This window comes from Arachis ipaensis, chromosome B4, assembly GCF_059453495.1.
Source record: "Arachis ipaensis isolate K30076 ecotype BB chromosome B4, ASM5945349v1, whole genome shotgun sequence".
NCBI classification, from domain to species: domain Eukaryota; kingdom Viridiplantae; phylum Streptophyta; class Magnoliopsida; order Fabales; family Fabaceae; genus Arachis; species Arachis ipaensis.
The window spans coordinates 2,230,591-2,251,354 of record NC_142439.1 but is presented as its reverse complement, the minus strand read 5'-3'; the positions used below and the strand labels follow the sequence as shown (position 1 = coordinate 2,251,354).

Below are 20,764 nucleotides of genomic sequence, written 5' to 3'. Positions count from 1 at the left end.
TTTTTCAGCCAAAAGAATACCCTTTTATATTCAAATGATTGCATATTAGCATCTGCCTTTACAATTTCTGATCTAGCATTGCTTTTACACTTTACATATGATTACAATTTCAAATATACAAATCTTTAAATTGCTCAGATTTAGTTTTGCACAAAAGTCAAACTTCATGCCTTTTCCATCTACACATATCCCTGCAATCACATAGAAAGATAATAAGTAATCATAAACAATTAGTTTGTATTATAACCATAAAACAAATTATCAAACTGGCAGAAATATACTCATAGTTCTTATAGAAAGAATTGGTCCTTAAAAATCATAGCAAGTACTGTGTCTGCACAAGTTAAATACTTCTACCATTAATCAGCAGCAGTTGCCAGCATATGAAGTGAATAATTTGCACATTAATATATACACTGAGCAATGAGGCAAAGGAGCAGAGTATCCCTGAAGAAACCAAAATGATATAAAGTTACCAAGATATCTAATATTCTCATTATCATAGGTAGTAAAAAATTTTCTTGGTAAAAAATATTGATAATTACCTTGAAGACCTCTATCGTTGAGATTAAAGGCTTGCACCAGAATGATACTGTAAGCGAGTGAAATCAGCATTTATTAGGAAGTTGAGCAAAGGTTTGTCTGTTGGGGCTGCACCCCTGTACCATCATCTTCTTGTAGACATTGAAAGCTCTGTCTTTGTTTCCCGACAAACTATGCCCTCGAATGAGAGCATTATAAGTGAAGACATTAGGTTCCAGACCCCTTGCTTGCAGTTCCTCGTACATCTTTCCGGCTAGGTCCACCTCTCCAATGATCCCAAGATGGAGAATCAATGCATTGTAAGTGTAAAGATCAGGAGAAATTCCCCTACACTTCATTTCGTCGAAAAGAGAAAGAGCATTGTCCAACCTGCGTGATCTTCCGAGCCCATTGATCATAAGATTGTACGAAACTCTATCAGGATCAAGGCCAGTTGACTTTAGTTCCTCAAAGTAGTACACGGCGTCGTCGACTCTTCCGGCCAAGCATAGGCACTCTACAAGAATTGTGTAAGACTTCAGGTCTGGCCTTATTCCCTCTTTAACCATCCTCTTGAACATATCACAAGCAACATCAATTTTTCCAGCTTTCCCAAATCCATTGATGAGAATATTGAAGATAGCACTGTTTGGCTTGCATTGATAGTCTAACATCTCCTCAAAGATCTTCATTGCTTCCTCAAATCTCCCGCTCTTTAAAAGTCCATCTATAAGAGGTCCATAAGTGCAGGGAGTGGGAGAGAAATCACCACTTATGAGCTCATAATACAAATCTAATGCCTTATTGATGCTATTAGATTTCACAAGCGCAGAGATGATAATGTTATGGGTTATGGCATTAGGCTGGCATCCCCTACTCTGCAGCTCATTGAAAAGTTCAAGGAGTTCATCAATCCTCCCAGATTTACCATGAGCATCGAGCAGCAAGTTATACGTGAAAATATTTGGAGGACAACCTGCATCCTTCATCTCCACAAAAAGATCCCAAGCTTTTTCGGTCATATAAGATCCAAGAACCCCATCCATCAAGCAATTATATGATTCAATGGTTGGGCGAACTCCCAAAGTTTTGGTGAACTTATCAAATAATTTTTGAGCATCAAGGATCTTGTTCCGCTTACACAAGGCTTTAATTAGAGGTAATATTACACAGTCATCCTGGAAACCAGAAGCACTTACCAATCTTTCGGCAAATAGAATGGCATCTTCAATTTTCGCTTCAACTAAAATGGATTCCATTAGTTCTTCCAAGGATTGTTTGCCTTTCTCTAAACCTGCCTGATAAACAAATTCCATGACAATCTTGATAGCATCCTCTATCATTCCATACCGTACAACACCAGGAAGGAGGGTGCACAAAGTTACAAGATCAGGGTAGAGAGATTTCTTCATCTGATGGAAAAACCAGAATGCATAACTAACTCTGTCTTCTTTGATCAACCCATAGATGATGGCGTTATAAGTCAGAACATCATGACTACAGTTCATCATCGTCATTCTGCATAGCATTTTCAATGCCAAATCAACTGCGTCGTTCTTGCAAAGACAATCAAGGAGTGTGTTGAAAGTTATTGTGTTTGGAGGACATCCAGACTCTGTCATACTCCCAAACAGTTCAAGAACCTTTTCGACTTTTCCTTCTTTCCCCAAGCCAGCAAGTAGAGTATTGTATGTCACTACCGTCGGAGCCAGCTTCAAATCCTTCAGTCTCCCAAACATTTCCCATGCCTCATCAACTCGATCAGCCTTGTAAAGCATATAAATTAACGAATTAACCATAATTATATCTGGTTCACACCCATTGCTTATCATCTCATCCAAAAGCTCTATGGCTTTGTCTATTTGCCCTGCTTTGCTATAGCACTTCATCATCATATTATAGGTTACTGAATCTGGTGAAAGTCCGCAGTTGTAAAGATCGTTGAATATATCATTTGCTTCTCTGATCCTACCCATTTCTGCAAGACTATATAAAGATACATTACATGCTACTATACTAGGCGCAATTCCTCTCTTTTTCATCGTTTCAAAGGTCTCAAGAGCTTTTCCTGGATCACCGGACTTTCCATAATAGTCGATGAACAGAACATATGAATAAGCAGTAGGTTCAACGCCCAAAGATTCCATATTATCGAAAAGTTCTAATGCCTCATTTAATCTTTTCCTCTTCAAAAGTCCAGAGATCAAAGTGTTGTAAGTATGAAGATTTGGAAAAGTTCCTTTCATCTTCATCGTTTCTAACATAGCAAAGGCCTGATCAATGCTCCCAGATTTGCATAAAGCATCAATGAATGTTGTGTAGGAAACCACGTCAGGTTCATAACCATCAGCTTCCATCTCCCTCCAGAATCTTTTCACCATATCCAAGTTGCCACAGTTACTAAACTTGTCGATCAAAGTAGTATATGTTATCCGATCAGGTTTGTGATGGCTCTCTCTCATCTTTGTATATAATTCCTCGGCCTTATCAAGCTTCCCCGCATTACAAAGAGCATCAATCAGAACTGTATATGTGACAACATCAGGCCCGCATCCTTCATCATCCATTTCCCTTAAAATCACACAGGCATCATCAATTTTCCCTACCCTACCAAGTGCTCTAATGCATATGGTATATGTGTACATATTTGGCCTCAATCCCAAAGTTTTCATCTCTTCCAACAAATCCATAATGGTTCTGGTATCCCTTTTCTTCCCCAGTGCTACCATCAGTGCTGAGTATGTCTTCATACTAGGCTGAAGCCCTTCCGAGATCATTCTTCTATAAATCTCCAAAGCCTCTCTACAAAACCCAGGTTGGAGTAGTAAATGGATCAGCCCATTATATGAATAAGCATTCAGGATGAAACCAGCTTCCCTCATCTTTCCAAGTGCAAATGGCGCCTGCCGAATCCCACCTTTAACTGAAAGAGCCTTAAATATAGTGAGATACGTATTCAAATTTCGATTAATAACTTGCTTTTGCATTACATCAAAGACAAAGACCATATCCTGAATCCTCATGTGAGCCCTCAACAACTCAAGCATGTAATTGCATGCTTCAGTGGTATGCAAAATATTCGGCAACTGAGCAACCATCTTGAAGTAGGAAAGAGCAGAATTTGGATCCGAAATAGACTTCAGAACTCCAATAACTTCTTCAGAGGACACTCCCGTTTTTCTCTTGCGATTTTCCACAACCACCTCGTGTGCACTTTTTGTGCCAAAGGCATGAAGACCCACTTGTCTTCTTCCAAGTTTCTTCTGATTTAGCGAAGAGCCATTAGTCAAAATCTTCACTTTCACAGAACTGCTTCCACCCAAGAACCCATTATTGCTCAGAAGATAGACATTGGTGTCAGCGAAGGCACAGCAATATGACATACTGCTAGAACACATGGTTGAAGAGCAGAGTATTAAGATGACCATAAAAGCTACACAATTATCTAAACAATGAAGAAAAGAAGCAAATGGATTGAGTAAATTTAATTGAAGTGCATACGAAAGCAGAAGAAGAGGTTTAACCTGTTATGCAGGGATGAATGGAATGGAAGGAGCAGAAGCAGGAACACAGACACAGATGCTTTACAATGTCTAAGCAGATTCAGGCATGTCGATGACCAATTATAAAAAAGTTTTCGTCTTTGGTTTGGATAATTTTGCAGCAAGATAGATAGTAAGATATCTAGATAGCATCATGTTCTGTAAGGTGAGGTGAGATTGTGAATGGACCAAGGTTCTGAAAACCAAACCAGTCATCAAACCGCTCTAGTCACTGGTTTATTAGTTCAACCGAAAAAAACTGTTTTATAATAAAATAATAAATAAATTATAAATAAACATTCTAAAACATAATATAAAATAATAAAATAAATTATAAATAAACATTCTAAAACATAATTATAATCTAATATAAACCTTAAAATAGGCAAAAATATCCTAAATTTGAAGCATTATATGAAATATCATCAACCAAAGTCTTATAATCTTATAAAAGTACAAATTAAAAAATTAACAAAAAAAATCTAAATATGAAATGACAAATTATTCAAAATAACACGAAGCTTGTGACTATTGTTGGAATTAGGAGAATTAGGATTTGCAGCATTATTCAAAACAAGAGGATTTAGCAACCAAATTATTATCCACAAATGCATTATTATCAGCAAATGCTTCTTAATTGATACTATTATTTACAACAAATCAAGAAATCATCAAAACAGTCACAATCTAAGCATAATTAACTAACTAAAAATGACATTGTTAAAGCTCGACAGTATTTCTTCTTTACAGCAAAGATACATTCACCAGAAGTCCATAACCATTGGAGGAAGATCAAGGTAACACCAGTAAGCTCCCGTGCACAAGCTGTATAGGTGGTGAAGATCTTAATACGAGCAAGGAAACAAAGCACCAGACAATGGAGCAAGACGATGAGCAGCTGAGAAAGATTAAACCGCAAAAACCAAATTTATTCCTTATTATTATCTTTCAACAACAAATGATTCCACAATTTAAAACCTTATTCACCAGCTTCTCTTCTAACTCATCTGGAAATGCTTAAATGCATTCACAGTATCCAAATATCCAAATACAACAATCCAATAATCTCAAGTTCTCAACTCTCAAGGACAGCAATAGGTACACAACACAAAAAAAAAAATTAACAATGGAAGACAGATGCAGAACCATAACAGAATCAAACAAAATCAGTCAATCACTGTAAAATCTAAAATTCAAAACAAAAATTAAAGACAATAGAACTACAGAATATCAATCCTAAACCACAGACAACAATAATTGAAGGAGAAAAATAAAAAACCAATAAGTCACAAATTAGAAATTAAAAATCCTAAAAAAAGTACCTTCTAGAGCATAGAGGCGAGGGAGCACTGTAAGGCTGGACACAGCAGAACTGGAAAACAGGTGGCCCGGACCGCTGCGGAACTGGAGCCGAGGACGGTGGTGCGAGGCGGAACTGGAGCAGAGGGTGGAGCGTGGCGGGAATGGATCAGAGGAGGGTTGGGCGTGGCTGAACTGAAGCAGAGAAGGGCTGGAGCGCGGTTGAACAGGGCCGGCGCGATGGAACAACGGCTGCTCAACGGTTGAACAGAGCCAGCGACGATGGTTTCGAAGCTCAAACGGTGGCTGCACGATGGAACGGAAGGAAGTTGTGACGGTGGCTTCGAAGCTCGAAGTTCGAAGTTGCGACGGCGGCGAAGGAGGAGCTCGATGATGGTGAGAGGAAGAAGAGGCTCGAGGTGGAGGGGAGTGCTGGGATGGAGCGTTTTGGCTTTGCCGTTGTGGATGGATAATGGATTAATGGCTTATGTGGTATTTTAGGAGTTTCATGTCTCTACGTTAATAAAATCAAATTATTATTAAACCTAAAAGCATTCATTATGTTTGGGAAAGATTAAAATTTAGGATGTTTCTATTAGTATTGTGAAAATTGTTCTCTTTTATTATTTGTATTATTAAGATTTTGATTATCATCATTAGGTTTGAGTTGATTAACTAATTTAATTGAAAATTTTGTATATGATTATTCTATTTTCACAAGTCTAACAAAAATAAAATTTTTGCAATGTCTATATTTCTGATATTGTAATAATTATATGGTAAAAATAAAAAATAGAATTATCTTAAACAACCAAGTTTATGTTAGTATTTTTTTTTTTACTTTTAAAATTATTATTAAGGATTAATTGTATTGTTCATATTATTATCAATTGATATTGTGCAAAAAAAATATCAAAATTACACATATAATTTCTCTGTATAAATGTGCATTTTAACTTAACTTTATCGGATGTAAATATTAAAGATTTTTTTTTTTTAATTTATCTGTTGAAAATAACACATGTTGTCCCAAAAGAGAAGGTAGTGATGTGAAGGTTGGTGAACTGAGAGAAGGAAAGGGCTACAATGCTTGAGGAAGGGAGAAAGGGAAAGGAGGATTGGAAGAAAAGAGAAGGGTAATGGCTCTGTTGGGAGAAGAGGAGGAACGATGGTGATGGTGGAGGGTGATGAAGCCTACGTAGAGGTGGTGGAACTGCCAGCTCAGCGCTCTGGCTGCTGAGTCATGCCGGAATTAAGTAGAAGGACCAGAATTTTGCACGGAGTTCAAATTGGAGAGTGCATTTAGAGCATTTAAAAACTGAGGGACAATATTGATGCACGGGTCCAATATAAAAGACCATTTTAGAGATTTATTCAATTCCGTGCAGATGCACAGGCTTCGAACCAGTAAGTAGACAAACTGAGAGTGGCGTCATGCCGTTCATCGAGACATTAGGCAAACGACTTCACAGACCCAAAAAAAAGGTCCAAGTAAAAATTGTACTTTTATTTTGTTTTTGGAAATAAAATATTTTTAATTTATAATAGAAAAAAATCCTTACACCAAAACACATGCCATATCCTAAATGGTGTAAATCATCCACTACATATGATCTCAATATGTTAATATAAAGTGAAAATGAAACCTTCATTTCTGCTACTTATTCTAATTGTTAAATTGAGCGACACTTCAAAAGGAATTCATGGCAAATGAACAACTCACAGAACCTTACACGACAAGTTAATTTTTCCATTAAAAAAAAAACTTGAGCTGTATGAGACAATTGGATTTGCAATTAAAACCTACATAAGTTATATAGCCATGGACATGAAGAGCAGCACTCTTAGAAATCTCGAAAACTCATTTTTGGATCCACCATTTTTCCGCGTCCTCTACCCCTATAACCGCCTCTTCTTCCTCCCCCTCGTCCTCTTCCACCCCGTGAACCCATACGTCTGAAGCCTCTCCCATGTTTCATCTCTACAAGGGAATGAAGCAACTCATCACAAAGAATGCAACCACGGTGTAAGGTGGATCCGTCTTCCAGTGGAGTTGTCTTCTTGTTGAAGTCGACTTCTACGACTGAAGAGTCACACTCAGGGCATCGTTCTTTAGTAGTTGAGATTCTGTGAGCCCCTTGTGCAAGAAAAACAAGGCAGTTGCACTTGTTGCAACAAAGTCGCCACTTGGGAGCGCTTAACGGGTCCAAAACAAGCGTTCCACTGCACTCTGGACAAGCACATACACCCTGGGAAACCAGAGAATTCGGGCAAGTTGGATGAGGGCATAAGGTGCATGGCATGCCAGCTCCCTTGCCAATCTTGCCAGAAGGACCATTTTTCACTGTATTAATAAGTGATTCGATCCCTTCGAACGGAGGATTACTATAGCAGTATGGGCATAGTGGGAATGCTTTACCCTCAGGACCCGGCATGGAGCAGACCAGAAGCTCAAAATTATCTAGTGGACAAGACAGTTCCTTGTACAGCTGCAGAAACAGTTAAAAACAAATGCAGCATATATAAGGAATATAATACAACGCAATAAGGAAGCAAAGAAATTCTTAGATAAATGAAAACATTGAATACCAAATGATTAAATACAATGATTCTGATTGATTTAAACCTTCCAAATTGATATTGATAATCAGATAGTCTTAATCAACCTGACAGCAGTATTCTAATACAGAAAATTACCAAAACCCGTACCACTTCCTTCTTGTTCTGTATCCATCTAAGAGTATAGCCCAAACAATAGAGAATATGATTACACACCAGTGAGGGCACTGTCGCACTGATACATGCTAATGTTGTTGGCCAGCAGCAATCTTAAGAGGAGTACCAATACTAATAGGCACCCTTGGATTAGTGGCAGGGAAGGTTGTTCAATTAGATCAGCCTAGAGATGAGATCTACCTATGAAAGGCGCAAAAGATTCTGATTTTGAAATGGCAATCTCCAAGTGCCTTCTAAAAGCAACCTGAATGCAAGAGATCTGGAGTGCTGAAACTCATATTGCACATGATATTCTTTTAAGGCCAAAGGCACAAGTACTTGGAAGAAAGCTAGCCCTTACACTTTGACAAAGTACAATAGACCATAGAAGCAGGAAAGACAATAAAGATGAATAGGATAAACTGTAAGGAGAGAAATACAGAATAGAACAATGACGAGATAAAAGAAGACAAACAAAGATAATTGTAGTTATGAATTTCATTATAATATTTCTTTTGATAGAAACCACCATTCATAATAATATTGGTAAATCAAATTTGAAGTGTTTGACACAGGATTATAGTTAAACAGATCAGGCTAACTATTCCAGGTGCATGCTATGATGCTTATGCTATGGTGGCTATGGTGTCTTAAAAACTATTGCTAAAATTAAATTAATGCTTTTTTACTATTTAACAACGCTTTTAATTTAAAAAGTAAAAGAATAAGTTTGATCAAAATGTAAAAGAAGTATGATTTTAATTTTAACAATACGTGTGTAGCTACCCTAACCATAGGCACCAACCATAGACACCACCAACTATTTATTCCTGGTTATTGCTTTGCAGTACAATATATGATAAGGAACCAAGCAGATTATGAAGTTGGATCAGGCTTAAGTTGATATTATTTAATAGGTTCTTGGAGACTACCTTGATTGTGCCCATCGGTGGAAGATAATAAACCTCCTCACATGTACCACAATACAAACGTGTTGGCTGAGCAGAAATGTACTTCATATACCGCAAGCATTTACCACATTTACTCATAGCGCGTCCTGAATCAGTAAGGGCAGAAAATTGTGCTTCAAATAATGCATCCATATCTTCAATCTGATCCAGATAAAAAGAAACTCAAACATTAGGCCAATGTCACATGTATCTATTAACTGTGAACTTAAGTAAATCAAGATGGGCTATATCCAAAGATGAAAGAATATAGAAGGAAGCTGAAGAACATCTCGTGATCAAATAAATAAATCCAACTAGACAAATGTTGAGTCCCTTGAACACACAACTTCGGAACTCATTCATTTACCCAAGTTATCAATATACACAGAGCAGGAGGTTTGCACCCCACTGCTATAGATCAAATCCCGAGGTATTTTTCTATGTTCTACTACTTTTTCAGCATCTGGTACCAGTTCTTAAAATAGATAAGAATGAAACCATGATAAAATTAACATATGAGAATCCATTACCAAGGAAAATAATCACATTGAACCACATTTTGACTAGAAAGAAGTCTAAATAATGGTTAGTCAACCTTCTTGACGAAGTAACTGAACTTCTGCTTGAATTGTTGTATAACATGCTGCACTACACAATGATGATCTGCCTGACCCTTAGCAATAAGAGTTATTTGTTGCTCAATGAAGCTACGAATATCAGGAAGGCAGAGGTCTGGATCAATTGATTGATAACCCCTCACTAAAGTTATACCTAGTGTAGTTGGGACAAGCCTCCTACTTGCTTGTACCTGCAATATGGTGGGACAGATTCAGGAAATGTAGAAAATGATACAGATACCACATCTATATCCACTACCTGCACATAGTTCCTCTCACATATGTTGTTAATATGTACAGGAATAGACGCATCCGTTCCTATTCCATGCTTCTCCATCAGGGAGATCAACTCACTTTCAGTAAGATAATCTGGAGGTGAGGTAGTCCCCTGTAGAATTTAGGGCCTTAACTATTCAGTGCAAAGAGACTAACAAGGAGAAATAAGGAATAAAATCTAAAAGCTGTATGCAGAATCCAACACAGGAGGTTAGACAATTACCTCATATAGTTCAAGTTTTGACACTTCTATCTTCTGCCCTTTTGTAAATGAAGGAATATTTTTATCATTTATGGCCAGCCAAGGCATTATTGCAGTAAATCCTTTGGCAATGACTTGATGTCCTGTACAATGAAAGGACTCTCCACCAATTGAAAACTCAACCTTTCTCCTGAAAGGATGATGATAAATTAATAATGCATGATAAATGAATGACTAGGCAAGACCGCAAGAAGCATAAAGTACATACTACATGGTTTATCGGATAACATTCAATCTACACAAAAGGCAATGGACATTCATCGAATCACCGGAATGGACTAAACCATAAAAGGACACGCTGAGAAAAGTTGAAAAAATATAGTTTTTACCTTAAATACTTGCAGTCTGGAGAGACTGTCCCTATGAAGTGTTGGCAGATGTATTGGTATAGCTTCCAAGCATCACTTCCCAGGGTATCTTCTGTTACTGATTTCATTGGAGTAATGGGAGGATGATCACCGACATCTGTTCCAGATCGAGGTTTGTGATAACCATTGGCGAGTAGCCCTTGTACATAACTACCCCATGTAGGACTATTTGCCTGTGCAGAGAGTGTACCACGAAAATCAAATGAAGGAGGGTATGCTGTGCTTTCTGTGCGAGGATAGCTTGATTAATATACACAAACCAATAAAAAGTTATTACAAACTACAAATTATGTAGATATTCCATTGTTAATATAAAAGACAAACAAATTATGGGAAAACCTGATGTATCCTTGAGTATACAATCGCTCAGCTATTTGCATAGCCATGTGAGGACCAAATCCAAGAGCACTTGAAGCAACCTGGAAAGAAAAAGTGTATTAAAAAGAAATTAAATATTGCACAAGTAAATTTCCAGACTCTTGGTAAATAAAGAAAAACTCCTTTATCAAATTTGAAATGTCACATACTAAAGAACAAAAAGAACTATATCTTGAGTTGGAAAATATCAGTAACAAAAAATAATAAAAACAGGGGAAAAAACAAAAGTACCAAAAGAAGGAGATTAAAATTGTCTCCTTAGTAACAACAATAGAAAGAAAAACATCATCATATGCTTCCTTAAAAACCACAGGCAACCTTACTCATACCAATTGCTTTGCGAAGGGCTAATGGCCAATAATGGATCCAGCATCATGAGCAGATGATTCAATTAACAATTCCAATGGTTGATTATTGTGATCTTGTGCTACATTTGGATGTAAAGAGAAAATGTCGAGAAAAGAAAATATGGAGGAAATGAAAAATAAATCCTTCGTCCTACTGTTTGTTACAGAACAAACTAGAGAAAAGAAATTGCGATTGTATCTGTGACTTTTTATATAACTACCATCTACGATTTTAAAAAAAAAAAGGGCTATAGGATTAAACTGGTAACTTAAAGCTATTAACTCTCGGCCCCATCCTCTTCTAGTTTAGCCCATAGAACTTTCTCTTGGTGGGCCCTACACAATTTTCTCTGCGCTCTAATCAAAATAGAGAAGAGGTCACAGTTCTCCCATTTTTCTCCTTCCCTAAGTTCTTTTTTTTAAGTATTCTCTGGTTAATACAACCAGTTCATGTTTGACTTATCTAATACTTTCCCTTGATCAACTATCCAGGCAGAAATCAAGAAATAAAATCACGCATCCTCATAAGCAAGGCAAGTTACTCTCATCCATCCATGTTGTATATAGTCATCCATTTAAAAGACCAGCATGAAGTATGTTATTTTAGCACATAATCATTAAAAAAAGTTTAGGTTATGAGATCTAAATCCACACATTAGCACAATGAAACACAAAGTATTTAGTTGTTCCAAAAAACAGAAAAGTCACACTGTTAACTGTACCGCTTTTGAACCATTATATGTGCACCAAAAAGTTAGCTTTGAAGCAAATTCCATAGTTATGGCAATGAAATTTTGCACATTAAAGTTGAACACACAGTTTAAATGTTGCTACTGCTTCTCAATAGTTTTTGCCACATGTCTACTAACCTTCAGAAGATTCACAGTATTTAGACCAACAGGACGACCTTTAGTTTCCTGCTTTTCTGATATTTCAGTAACTTCTAAAAATCCATCTTCTGCAACCAATTTCTGAAACATCATAGCAACCTGCAATGATATGAAATATCAAAACGATGTCCATTGTTTGTCAGGGAGAGACAAAGTAAGAATGATATAAGAGAATAGAAATTCTTACAGTTTTGTCAAATAATCTGCCACGTTGCCATTCTAACTGAATTTCATATCCTTGGAAAATTATGTACGGGTGCAAACTCCAAAACTTTTCTGGCTTGAAAGTATTTATTTGCAGATACCTCTGCACACAAAAGCCTAAGGTAGGCGTTTGACATGGTCCATAACTGAAATATGCAGCAACCAACAGAATGTCACAATCCATGATCGTCAATGCTTAACTAAAATGAAAGCACATATGATTTCCTGCTATTAATGAATAAAGCTGATATGCCTGAAGATCAGGGAAGTAAAACATCTGTGGGTTGCATCACCTCCTGGGAATTCATATCAAGCCATGATACATACATAATTATTACAAAGGATTACCTGCAACTTGAGTTTCAAACAGATGGAGAATCAAGCTAGAACACCAGGTCATATTACTAATATGTCCGAAAAGATAAAGCCATAAGAAAATGGAGTCATGACATGTAGCAATCTAATCCTGAAAAAACTGGCAATCATTTTACGAACAGCCACCTGCCAGGTCCAAATAACCTTTGATTTTTTTATTTTTAATTTTTTGGAGGAGTTGAAGTTTATCAAACAAATAGAAAAACTAGCCCCTTATATACATGGTTCATACAGCATCAGCCTGTAGGTTAGACAGTATTCGTAATGGGGGAGTTCCATCCAACCAAGACCTCACCTATAACTGACTTTTCAAATAGGTTTGTGTAGCTTAAAAATCATAATTAGGTCATCATTCTTTTCATTTTGAGGAGAAAAAGAAGTACTTAATTGCTAACTTTTCCCCCAAATAAAGAGACCTTCAAAAAAAAAAAAAAAAAAACTAAAAGAAATTATACGAACATATATGATGAACAGTGCAATTGACAATGATTGTTTATTGTATATGACTAAGGATTAATTTATTAATAATAATAAGCATTTGCTAAATAGTTTCCAGTAGTGCAAAGTAGTAGAGCTTTCAATGCATTAAAAGTCTTGACAACTTAAAAACTTTACTCTTTAAATACAAACCTTCTACTTTGGAAGCCTTAAGCAGTGCCCTTAGCAAAACCCTATAATAATAATGATAAGAATCTAACTATAAATTTCAAACTCTAGTGTTGTTAAAATTACAAGGACTAATACCTTAATTTAGCCTAATATTTATACTTATTCGTTCTGAAATAGCAGGAACAATGAAGCTAAGCACAACAATGACAATATTAACATTTTGGTGTGGTTCAGTAGTGCTTGACTGCCTGAGATTGCTCTAGGTCATTCACAAGCCTAAAACTAAGCAGTTCTTCAACAATTTTAACATAACTTTAACAATTTTAACATAATTTCTCTTTAAAACAAAAAGACTAGTAATTTCAAATCTCTATTCAGCTTATGAAAGCAGAAAATAAAAAATATGGCATAACAAATATATGACCAACAGCAGCAAAATGCAAAAGAGAGTAGGAACGCACGAGATGACCCTGGAATCTAGGTTCCCATATTTTCCCTGGAAATAACTCGTCTGATATCGAGTAAAAGCAACCCCAACCTTTAAATCTATCTCTTGCCTAGCATCAACAGCCAATGCCTCATCTCTATTGGGCGTAGAAAGGTTGTCTAGAGCTTTCATAACATCTTTCTCAGTAACAGCTGAAAACCGTGCACGATAAGTGTCTTTTATGTTGAAACCAGTTGATTGTATAACTGCAATAGAGTGAATATTTCAATTACAAGGCTGAAGGTTCATAGTTTGAAGTATTATTACTAGGTGTGGATTTCGTGATTGGGAATAAGGGATAGGATTTCTTTTTAGAAAACCAAATCAAAACCCACATCTCCAATATAATAGTTTTCCATTCTAACAGCATAGAAGAGGCATGTTATATGCATTGATATTTCAAGAAACGAAGAAAAAGTGTAATAACAATGGTGACACATGTTAAGAGGGCAAAAACAAACAAACAAACAAACAAAACTATTATTACCCTCGAAACATATGTTTTCTCCTTCACGATCACAATCTAACCACAATACCAAATAACGGCACCCACGAGCTTCTTGATTTAAGTGTCTACAAATGTGAGCCTGAATGAAATACCTCGTGTTAATAATGGAAGGAAACCATTAAAACATAGTAAAATGTTACTAAAATACTAAAATATCTGCAAAGGCAGTAAACTCAATCCTAAGTGGTTATCATCATTGCAATTAACACCTTTTAAATGAAATTGGATGGAAGAAAAGCAGATGAATTATTTCAAGTCGTTTCAATGTAATCAAGCATTTACAAACCAAGAAAGACAAATTAAATTGGTAACAAGTCCTAATCACTGGAATATAAAGTACTTAAATACAGAACCAATACAAGTTTATAAAATAAACAAATAAGTAAACAATTTTATAATACCCTTGCCAATCGAAAGAATCCATAAATAAAATAAAAATAAAATAAAATAAAATAAAACTAAATTCCCTAAGAGTTTAGATCAAGTGATAATTTGGAATGATACCAAAGTTTATATCACCACTTAATTAAACCAATTCTCCTTTTTCACAATGCTATAAATAAATTAAACACAAAGTAGAGGCTCATTATCAACACACAATTGTGAAAATCATGTGCAAAGTTCATATTGAAAGCTAGTATATTCACATGAAATGACATGTACAGGTAGAGAAATTCTTGGCATCCTTGCTCTTTCAAAGCTACTAAGGCTTTGCCGAAAAAAGCAACAATTGCACAAAGTTTATGTACTTCAGCCTTTTCTTTAGAAACCCAATATGCATGCTTTATAACCACTCAACTCTTATTTGGGCATATGCCATATGCACAGGGGCAGTTCACTCTGAGGTGTGGGGCAGCCATCCACCCCATAACTTCTAGATATACATAATTCTTTGGGATAGTGCAGCTGTTCAGAGCTGCAGATCCTATATCTGTATGCATTGAAAAGAATAGTAGCCTGCCTCCAACCGCACACATGTTTTGTAGCTCAAAGTTCGGGAAAATTTCCGCCAAACAAATTATTCATAATTTTTCAGAAAAGATAAAACAATAAAATTTTTCAACAGTAAATGTACAGAGACAAGTAACTGAAGCAAGTTTTCTTCTGCACTCTGCTCTAATTGTAAGCAGACAAATTATTGTCAAATTGGATCCCAGCTCTGAAAAAATACCTTTGGGTTTGATTCATTCTTTACAATCTGAGCTTCAAAAAGATCTAATGGATCTGTGGCTGCCCAATCTTGATATTTGGGAGGAAAATCTACACTAGATTGAGCAAACAATAGAAAAACAACAGTGAATATTAAAAACGCACATGATAGACATGAGCAGCATGCCAAAGACCAAATTGCTTGGTGAACACCATAAACTGTTAAGTCGATTTTCACAAGTGAGTAAAAAACTGGACATTTTCTGCTTCCTACACTTTTATTGACAATTATATTAGAATATTAAATAATACCATAAATCAGATATAAAGGCTCATGTCAAACAGGTCCATTTAACATAATTAGTGATCACTGGTGTGCAGTGTTTTTCTTTCCTTAACCAGATAACAGCATCCATAATATAAAGTTCATTCTAAGTTTCTGCAGTATTCAATACATGTAATCTATGGTAGCCCCAAGTTCAAAGGACTGTAATTATACCATAACAACATTGAAAGAAAGAAAAATCTTAATAAGTGATCTTTTGTTTCCAAAATTGAAAGGTAAGGGACCTGAAAACATGTCCAATGACTGATGTCACTTTAAACTGCGCAGGAGATCCAAAAAACACCCCATCAAATTCATGTACTTCAGTGCTGACCCTCCTTGTAAACATCTGTTTACACAAATGTGTTTGAAAAAACAAATGATTTAGAATGTCAAAAAAATAACTGCAGCAAACATTTTAAAATGACAAATATTCTAATAAAAACGAAAAAGAAAAGAAACCAAAACAAACAAACAAGCCCCATTGCTTCTTCTTCTTCTTCTTTTTTGTATATTTTATTCTTATCCATTATTGGCTGTTTCCTTAAGTTTCTTTTCATTTTCTCATAATAGGACTTGCAAAGCTACTGATACCAAAATATTAAAACCTAAATTCTAACAAAAATATTTACCAAAATCTGCCACCAATGTATTTGTATATAAATACATGTGTAGTTTAATTTATTTTCAATGTATATATGTATTCCAACATGTATTTTATACTGATGCTGACTTTGGTAGCTGGTTTTAGTGTTCACTTAGCATAGGCAAAATTCTAAACACCCCCCAAATAATGAATCAGTCAACCTCTTCCCAAAGATTAAACAGAGCAAGTACATGTTCTCAAAGAAAGAAGATTTGAAATTGAACTCTTAAGTACCTTGCCGCGCGAGAGAACAGAGGCAATAGAGACAGCGATGCTAGGCTTCTCTGCAACCTGAAACCAGAGGCACAAAAACGTTGCAAAAGTAAGAAACTCACAAATAAACCTACATGCATTGATAGGGAAGGGGACGAATTGAATTGAAGAGGGTGTGATCCGTGATTTTGTTAGGGACCATTAGAACTTTGGGAGGGGCCATAGCGAGGCTTTGAATTCAGCTACTACTCTACTACCCTCTGCTTCTGTGCCTATTCTTCAATGTTGAGCGTCTTCTTTCTTATTTTGCGAGAGGTGAGTATAAACTATGATGTGCTGTTTTTTATTTTTTTTTTTTACCACGTATCTCTTATTCCGAGGTTAAGTACTAATTCGTCAGAGACCAGAAAGCACCAATACGACACGCGATGCGTACACGACACGACACGGATACGCCGACATGTTCATTTTATAAAAAATTAGATACGTTTATGATACGTTGTGAATTAAAATTTAAATAATATATTAAATTAATAAAATATTATATTGTAAATATAAGAGTAAATATAGTTGTATAAAAAGTCTTAAAATTATGTAATTATTAAAAAAATAAAAAATTTTAATCTACTATTGCGATTTTGCTAACAGAAAATGTATCAATTTCTTCTCCTCTAAGTCCATCATCCGCAAACATCACAGTTTCAAATCCATCATCTTCTGTATCTTCTATTCTTCTTCTTCTTATTTTTCAACATAATGCAGAGAACTAAGAACGGCTAAGCTAGTGAGTAAGTAAGCCACCAAAAACAAACAATAAGTAGATTTAGGTTTTGATTTATTAATTATTTTATTTTTAAATTTTAATTTTAATTTGTTTTGATTTTAAAATATTTTAAAATTAAAAAGAGAAAATCGGTTAATTGGACATAAAATCACAAAATTAATTGCAGATTTGTAGCCCAACAGAAAGATTCGTCTCATGAACATCTAAATCGGGTCGGACTCGTTCGGATTCATGACCGCTTTACTAACATTCTGCACCGCAAAAAGACACGCCGTCGATACGCTCGTTTGACGTATCCACCGCGTGTCGGCGTCGGATTCGCGTCCGACACGGATACGCCGGCACCATGAGCGAATCCGTGCTTCATAGGTCAGAGATCTAAAATTTATTTAAGGAGCTAATGGATTACTGTATGTATAAGATAAAAGTCAAATTTTTGACACTTATTTAAACAGGCCAATGAACTAACTAATAGCCTATTTCAAGTTGGTTTGATGTTCTCTTTTTATGTTAAATCAAATCAAGGTACAGTTGTTTTTTTGGGTCCAAATCAAGGTGTAGTTACATTTATAGTCGGAATCTATCGTACTACTGATTTATTAATTTATTAGTTTAAGCAATGAATTATTGATTCAACTAGTCCTATATAAATAAAAAATAAAAAATATTCAAAAATTAAAATTTAAAATATATATTTTCATTAATATTTTAAAAATAATCAAATTTTAATAAATTATATTATAATTCATAAATTATAATTTAATTATTATTAAATAAATATATAAAATTTTAGTATTTTTTCATAATAAATATTTATATTTATTATATTATTATATACTATATGTATTTATTGAAAAATAATATTAATAAATATCATATAATCATAAAAAAATAATTATATTTTAATTAATAAAAATATTTGATATTTTTATTTATATAAGTTTAATAACATTTATATTAATAATTATGAATGATAAAAAATATAATTAATTTAAATATAAATGAGTATAAAATTAAAATAATTATAAAAAAAATTATTTTACAATTTTATTACATAATTAATAAGTAGCATATAAAATAACAAAAAATAAAGATTCAGATTCAAACTACACTAAAAAGACCATAGGACCAGTTTGTGATAGTGATTTTAAAGAGGGTTGCTCTACTGTAAAGATCAAAGTTGGGAAAGATGTAAAGATATTATTTTTTTTTCCTAGAGATGAGACACGTGTACTGTTGGGTTGCATAACGGAGGGAGCTGCGAGAGTAAATATTCGGTGTAGGCTTAAATGGAGTGAGCCTAGCCATTTTTATAAAGATAGCTTGAGCTGTTGATTTAGGGATGGTTGGGCGTGTGGGTTTTTATCGGGTGTGGGCCTTGGAGAAAGTAGAGTTTTGGACAGCCCCCAACCTCCCAAAATATTATGTATTAGTGAGTGGGGAGAGATGTATTATTTTCACTATCCAGCATGGTCCTGAAAAATGGGGGAGCCCAAAAATGTTAATCTAGTAGTGCCATACTTAGGTATTTAATATTCGTTATTTTATCAAAATTTTCATTAACAACTTTTTTATATTTTACTATTAACTTTTCGATATATATATATTATTTTAATATTAAATAAAAAATTTTAGTAAGATTATTTTTTAATATCAATATATATTAATTGTTATACATATTAACAGTGGTAAAATTTTTTTATTTAATGTTAAAATAATAAATATTGATATAAAAAATTAATAGTAAGATATAAAAATAATTGTTAACAAAAATTTTGATAAAATCATAATTTAATAATTAAAAAATGATTGAAGGTTAGGTATCTTAGAAAAAAATAATTTAATTATTAATTTTTTAAAAAATATTTTGGTAAAAATACAATTTAATCAATAAAAAAATAATTTATTAAAGGGTATTTTGGTAAGCAAAATTTAATGGTAAAAAATAAAATATTTGTTAATGGGTATATTTTTTCAAAAAATTAATTATTTTTTCTTAAAAATAGATAAAGTTAATACTAGTTAACACAAAAAATTTAAAATTGATTAAAGAGGAGATTTTTTAAAGGTTGAAAGGGAGAAAAATGTACATTTATAAAATAGAGGAGAGGAAAGTGTCATTTTAGCATCTCAGATGGGAGGGAAGTGGAATTTTCTCTTATATTTATTATTAGCTTTTTATAATATAATATATTGATTCTATTAGTTAAAGTAAATTAAACAAAAATTAACCATAAATAATAATAATAGTAAAAATGTAACACCTAACTACACAGAACTTTATGTCTAAGTAGTAAATCAATGGTAGTGAGGTATCACGATTTCTAAAAACAAAATACATACATATATAATGGAAGGAATATGATATACTAGGAGCCCGTGAAAAAAAGACATAAGCAAAATTGCATCATACATATAGCCATTCACTATCCCCAACAACAACCAATTTCAATCCACACTTATCCTAGGGTTAACTAACCTAGGCATTCACATAACTTTACATAATGCCTACTCGAAACTCAAACCCGTACCTTGAATGTCGGTGGTTCCAACCCTTGAAATCTTGCCTAGCTCAATCTCCAAGTCCATCACCATTACAATAATTCACGCCGATTACCTTCACTTACCTCATAGGAGGGTTTTCTCACCCTATTACGGCCTCCGGCCCAATATCCAAATCAATTAACAATAAAATCAATAAACAACATTCACTTTATAATGTCCGAACACGTTTTAACTAATTTCAGCCCATTTGCTGCCCTAATCACAAAATTCACAAGGAGCGGTCTAGTGTACAGATGCAAGTTGGAAAAGGCGTACATAGAATTTGTTTATTGAGAGAGGACACATGTGACATTGGGTTTATAATGGAAAAGACTTCGATGGTGCGGAATTTGATGTTGGCTTAGAAGACTTACAAGGGATGAGCCTAACTGATACTATTCAATAACGAGAGATATGGAATCAGGACTGCATTGAGGACTGCATTGATGGGTGGTTCATTGTGGCTGTGGACTTTGGAAAAAAAATATTTTGGGTCAACTTCGAAAGAAAAAAAAATTATGAGTTAGTGTGGGAAAAATGAAAACAGTCTGCAGCACTAGTTTCCTAACCAAAGTCCCACCCACTTTCTTCTCTATATGCCAACATAATTTTACATCCCAAAAGCTCGTTTACTCACCGTACGTTTAAGTTAGTTGCTAGTTATTATTGGTTTTTCCATAATCTTTTCTAAATAAATACTGAGAATATTAAAATAATTATTCTAATTTTTTTTTGTACTGTTTGTTATTTTAAT

General features: G+C 34.5%; 2 protein-coding genes across 10 annotated transcripts; both read right to left on the bottom strand.

The window, feature by feature from the left end:
* LOC107638267 (uncharacterized) lies at positions 1 to 5,868 on the bottom strand. Of its 8 annotated transcripts, none has more exons than XM_088485903.1 (5): positions 5,387 to 5,868; positions 4,047 to 4,323; positions 546 to 3,909; positions 358 to 447; positions 1 to 191 (listed from the first exon to the last, which is right to left on the bottom strand). In XM_088485903.1, the coding sequence occupies exon 3, from the start codon at positions 3,903 to 3,905 to the stop codon at positions 609 to 611; it is 3,297 nt and encodes a 1,098-aa protein (XP_088342029.1). In that variant the 5' UTR covers positions 3,906 to 3,909; positions 4,047 to 4,323; positions 5,387 to 5,868; the 3' UTR covers positions 1 to 191; positions 358 to 447; positions 546 to 608. The 8 variants fall into 8 exon arrangements, with proteins under 8 accessions (XP_088342029.1, XP_020976064.1, XP_088342028.1 ...); XM_021120405.2 differs by having other exon boundaries at positions 546 to 3,906; XM_088485902.1 differs by having other exon boundaries at positions 546 to 3,906; positions 4,047 to 4,296.
* Positions 5,869 to 6,992: 1,124 nt separating this feature from the next.
* On the bottom strand, positions 6,993 to 17,031 carry LOC107638269 (DNA topoisomerase, type IA, core). Of its 2 annotated transcripts, none has more exons than XM_016341460.3 (15): positions 16,882 to 17,031; positions 16,704 to 16,760; positions 16,069 to 16,172; positions 15,521 to 15,614; positions 14,329 to 14,428; positions 13,816 to 14,047; positions 12,354 to 12,516; positions 12,146 to 12,265; positions 10,891 to 10,970; positions 10,513 to 10,791; positions 10,145 to 10,313; positions 9,905 to 10,033; positions 9,624 to 9,836; positions 9,011 to 9,190; positions 6,993 to 7,852 (listed from the first exon to the last, which is right to left on the bottom strand). In XM_016341460.3, exons 1-15 carry the CDS (start codon positions 16,903 to 16,905, stop codon positions 7,208 to 7,210), a joined length of 2,589 nt encoding a protein of 862 aa, XP_016196946.1. In that variant the 5' UTR covers positions 16,906 to 17,031; the 3' UTR covers positions 6,993 to 7,207. The 2 variants fall into 2 exon arrangements, with proteins under 2 accessions (XP_016196946.1, XP_020976061.1); XM_021120402.2 differs by having other exon boundaries at positions 15,521 to 15,609.
* Positions 17,032 to 20,764: the final 3,733 nt, after the last annotated feature.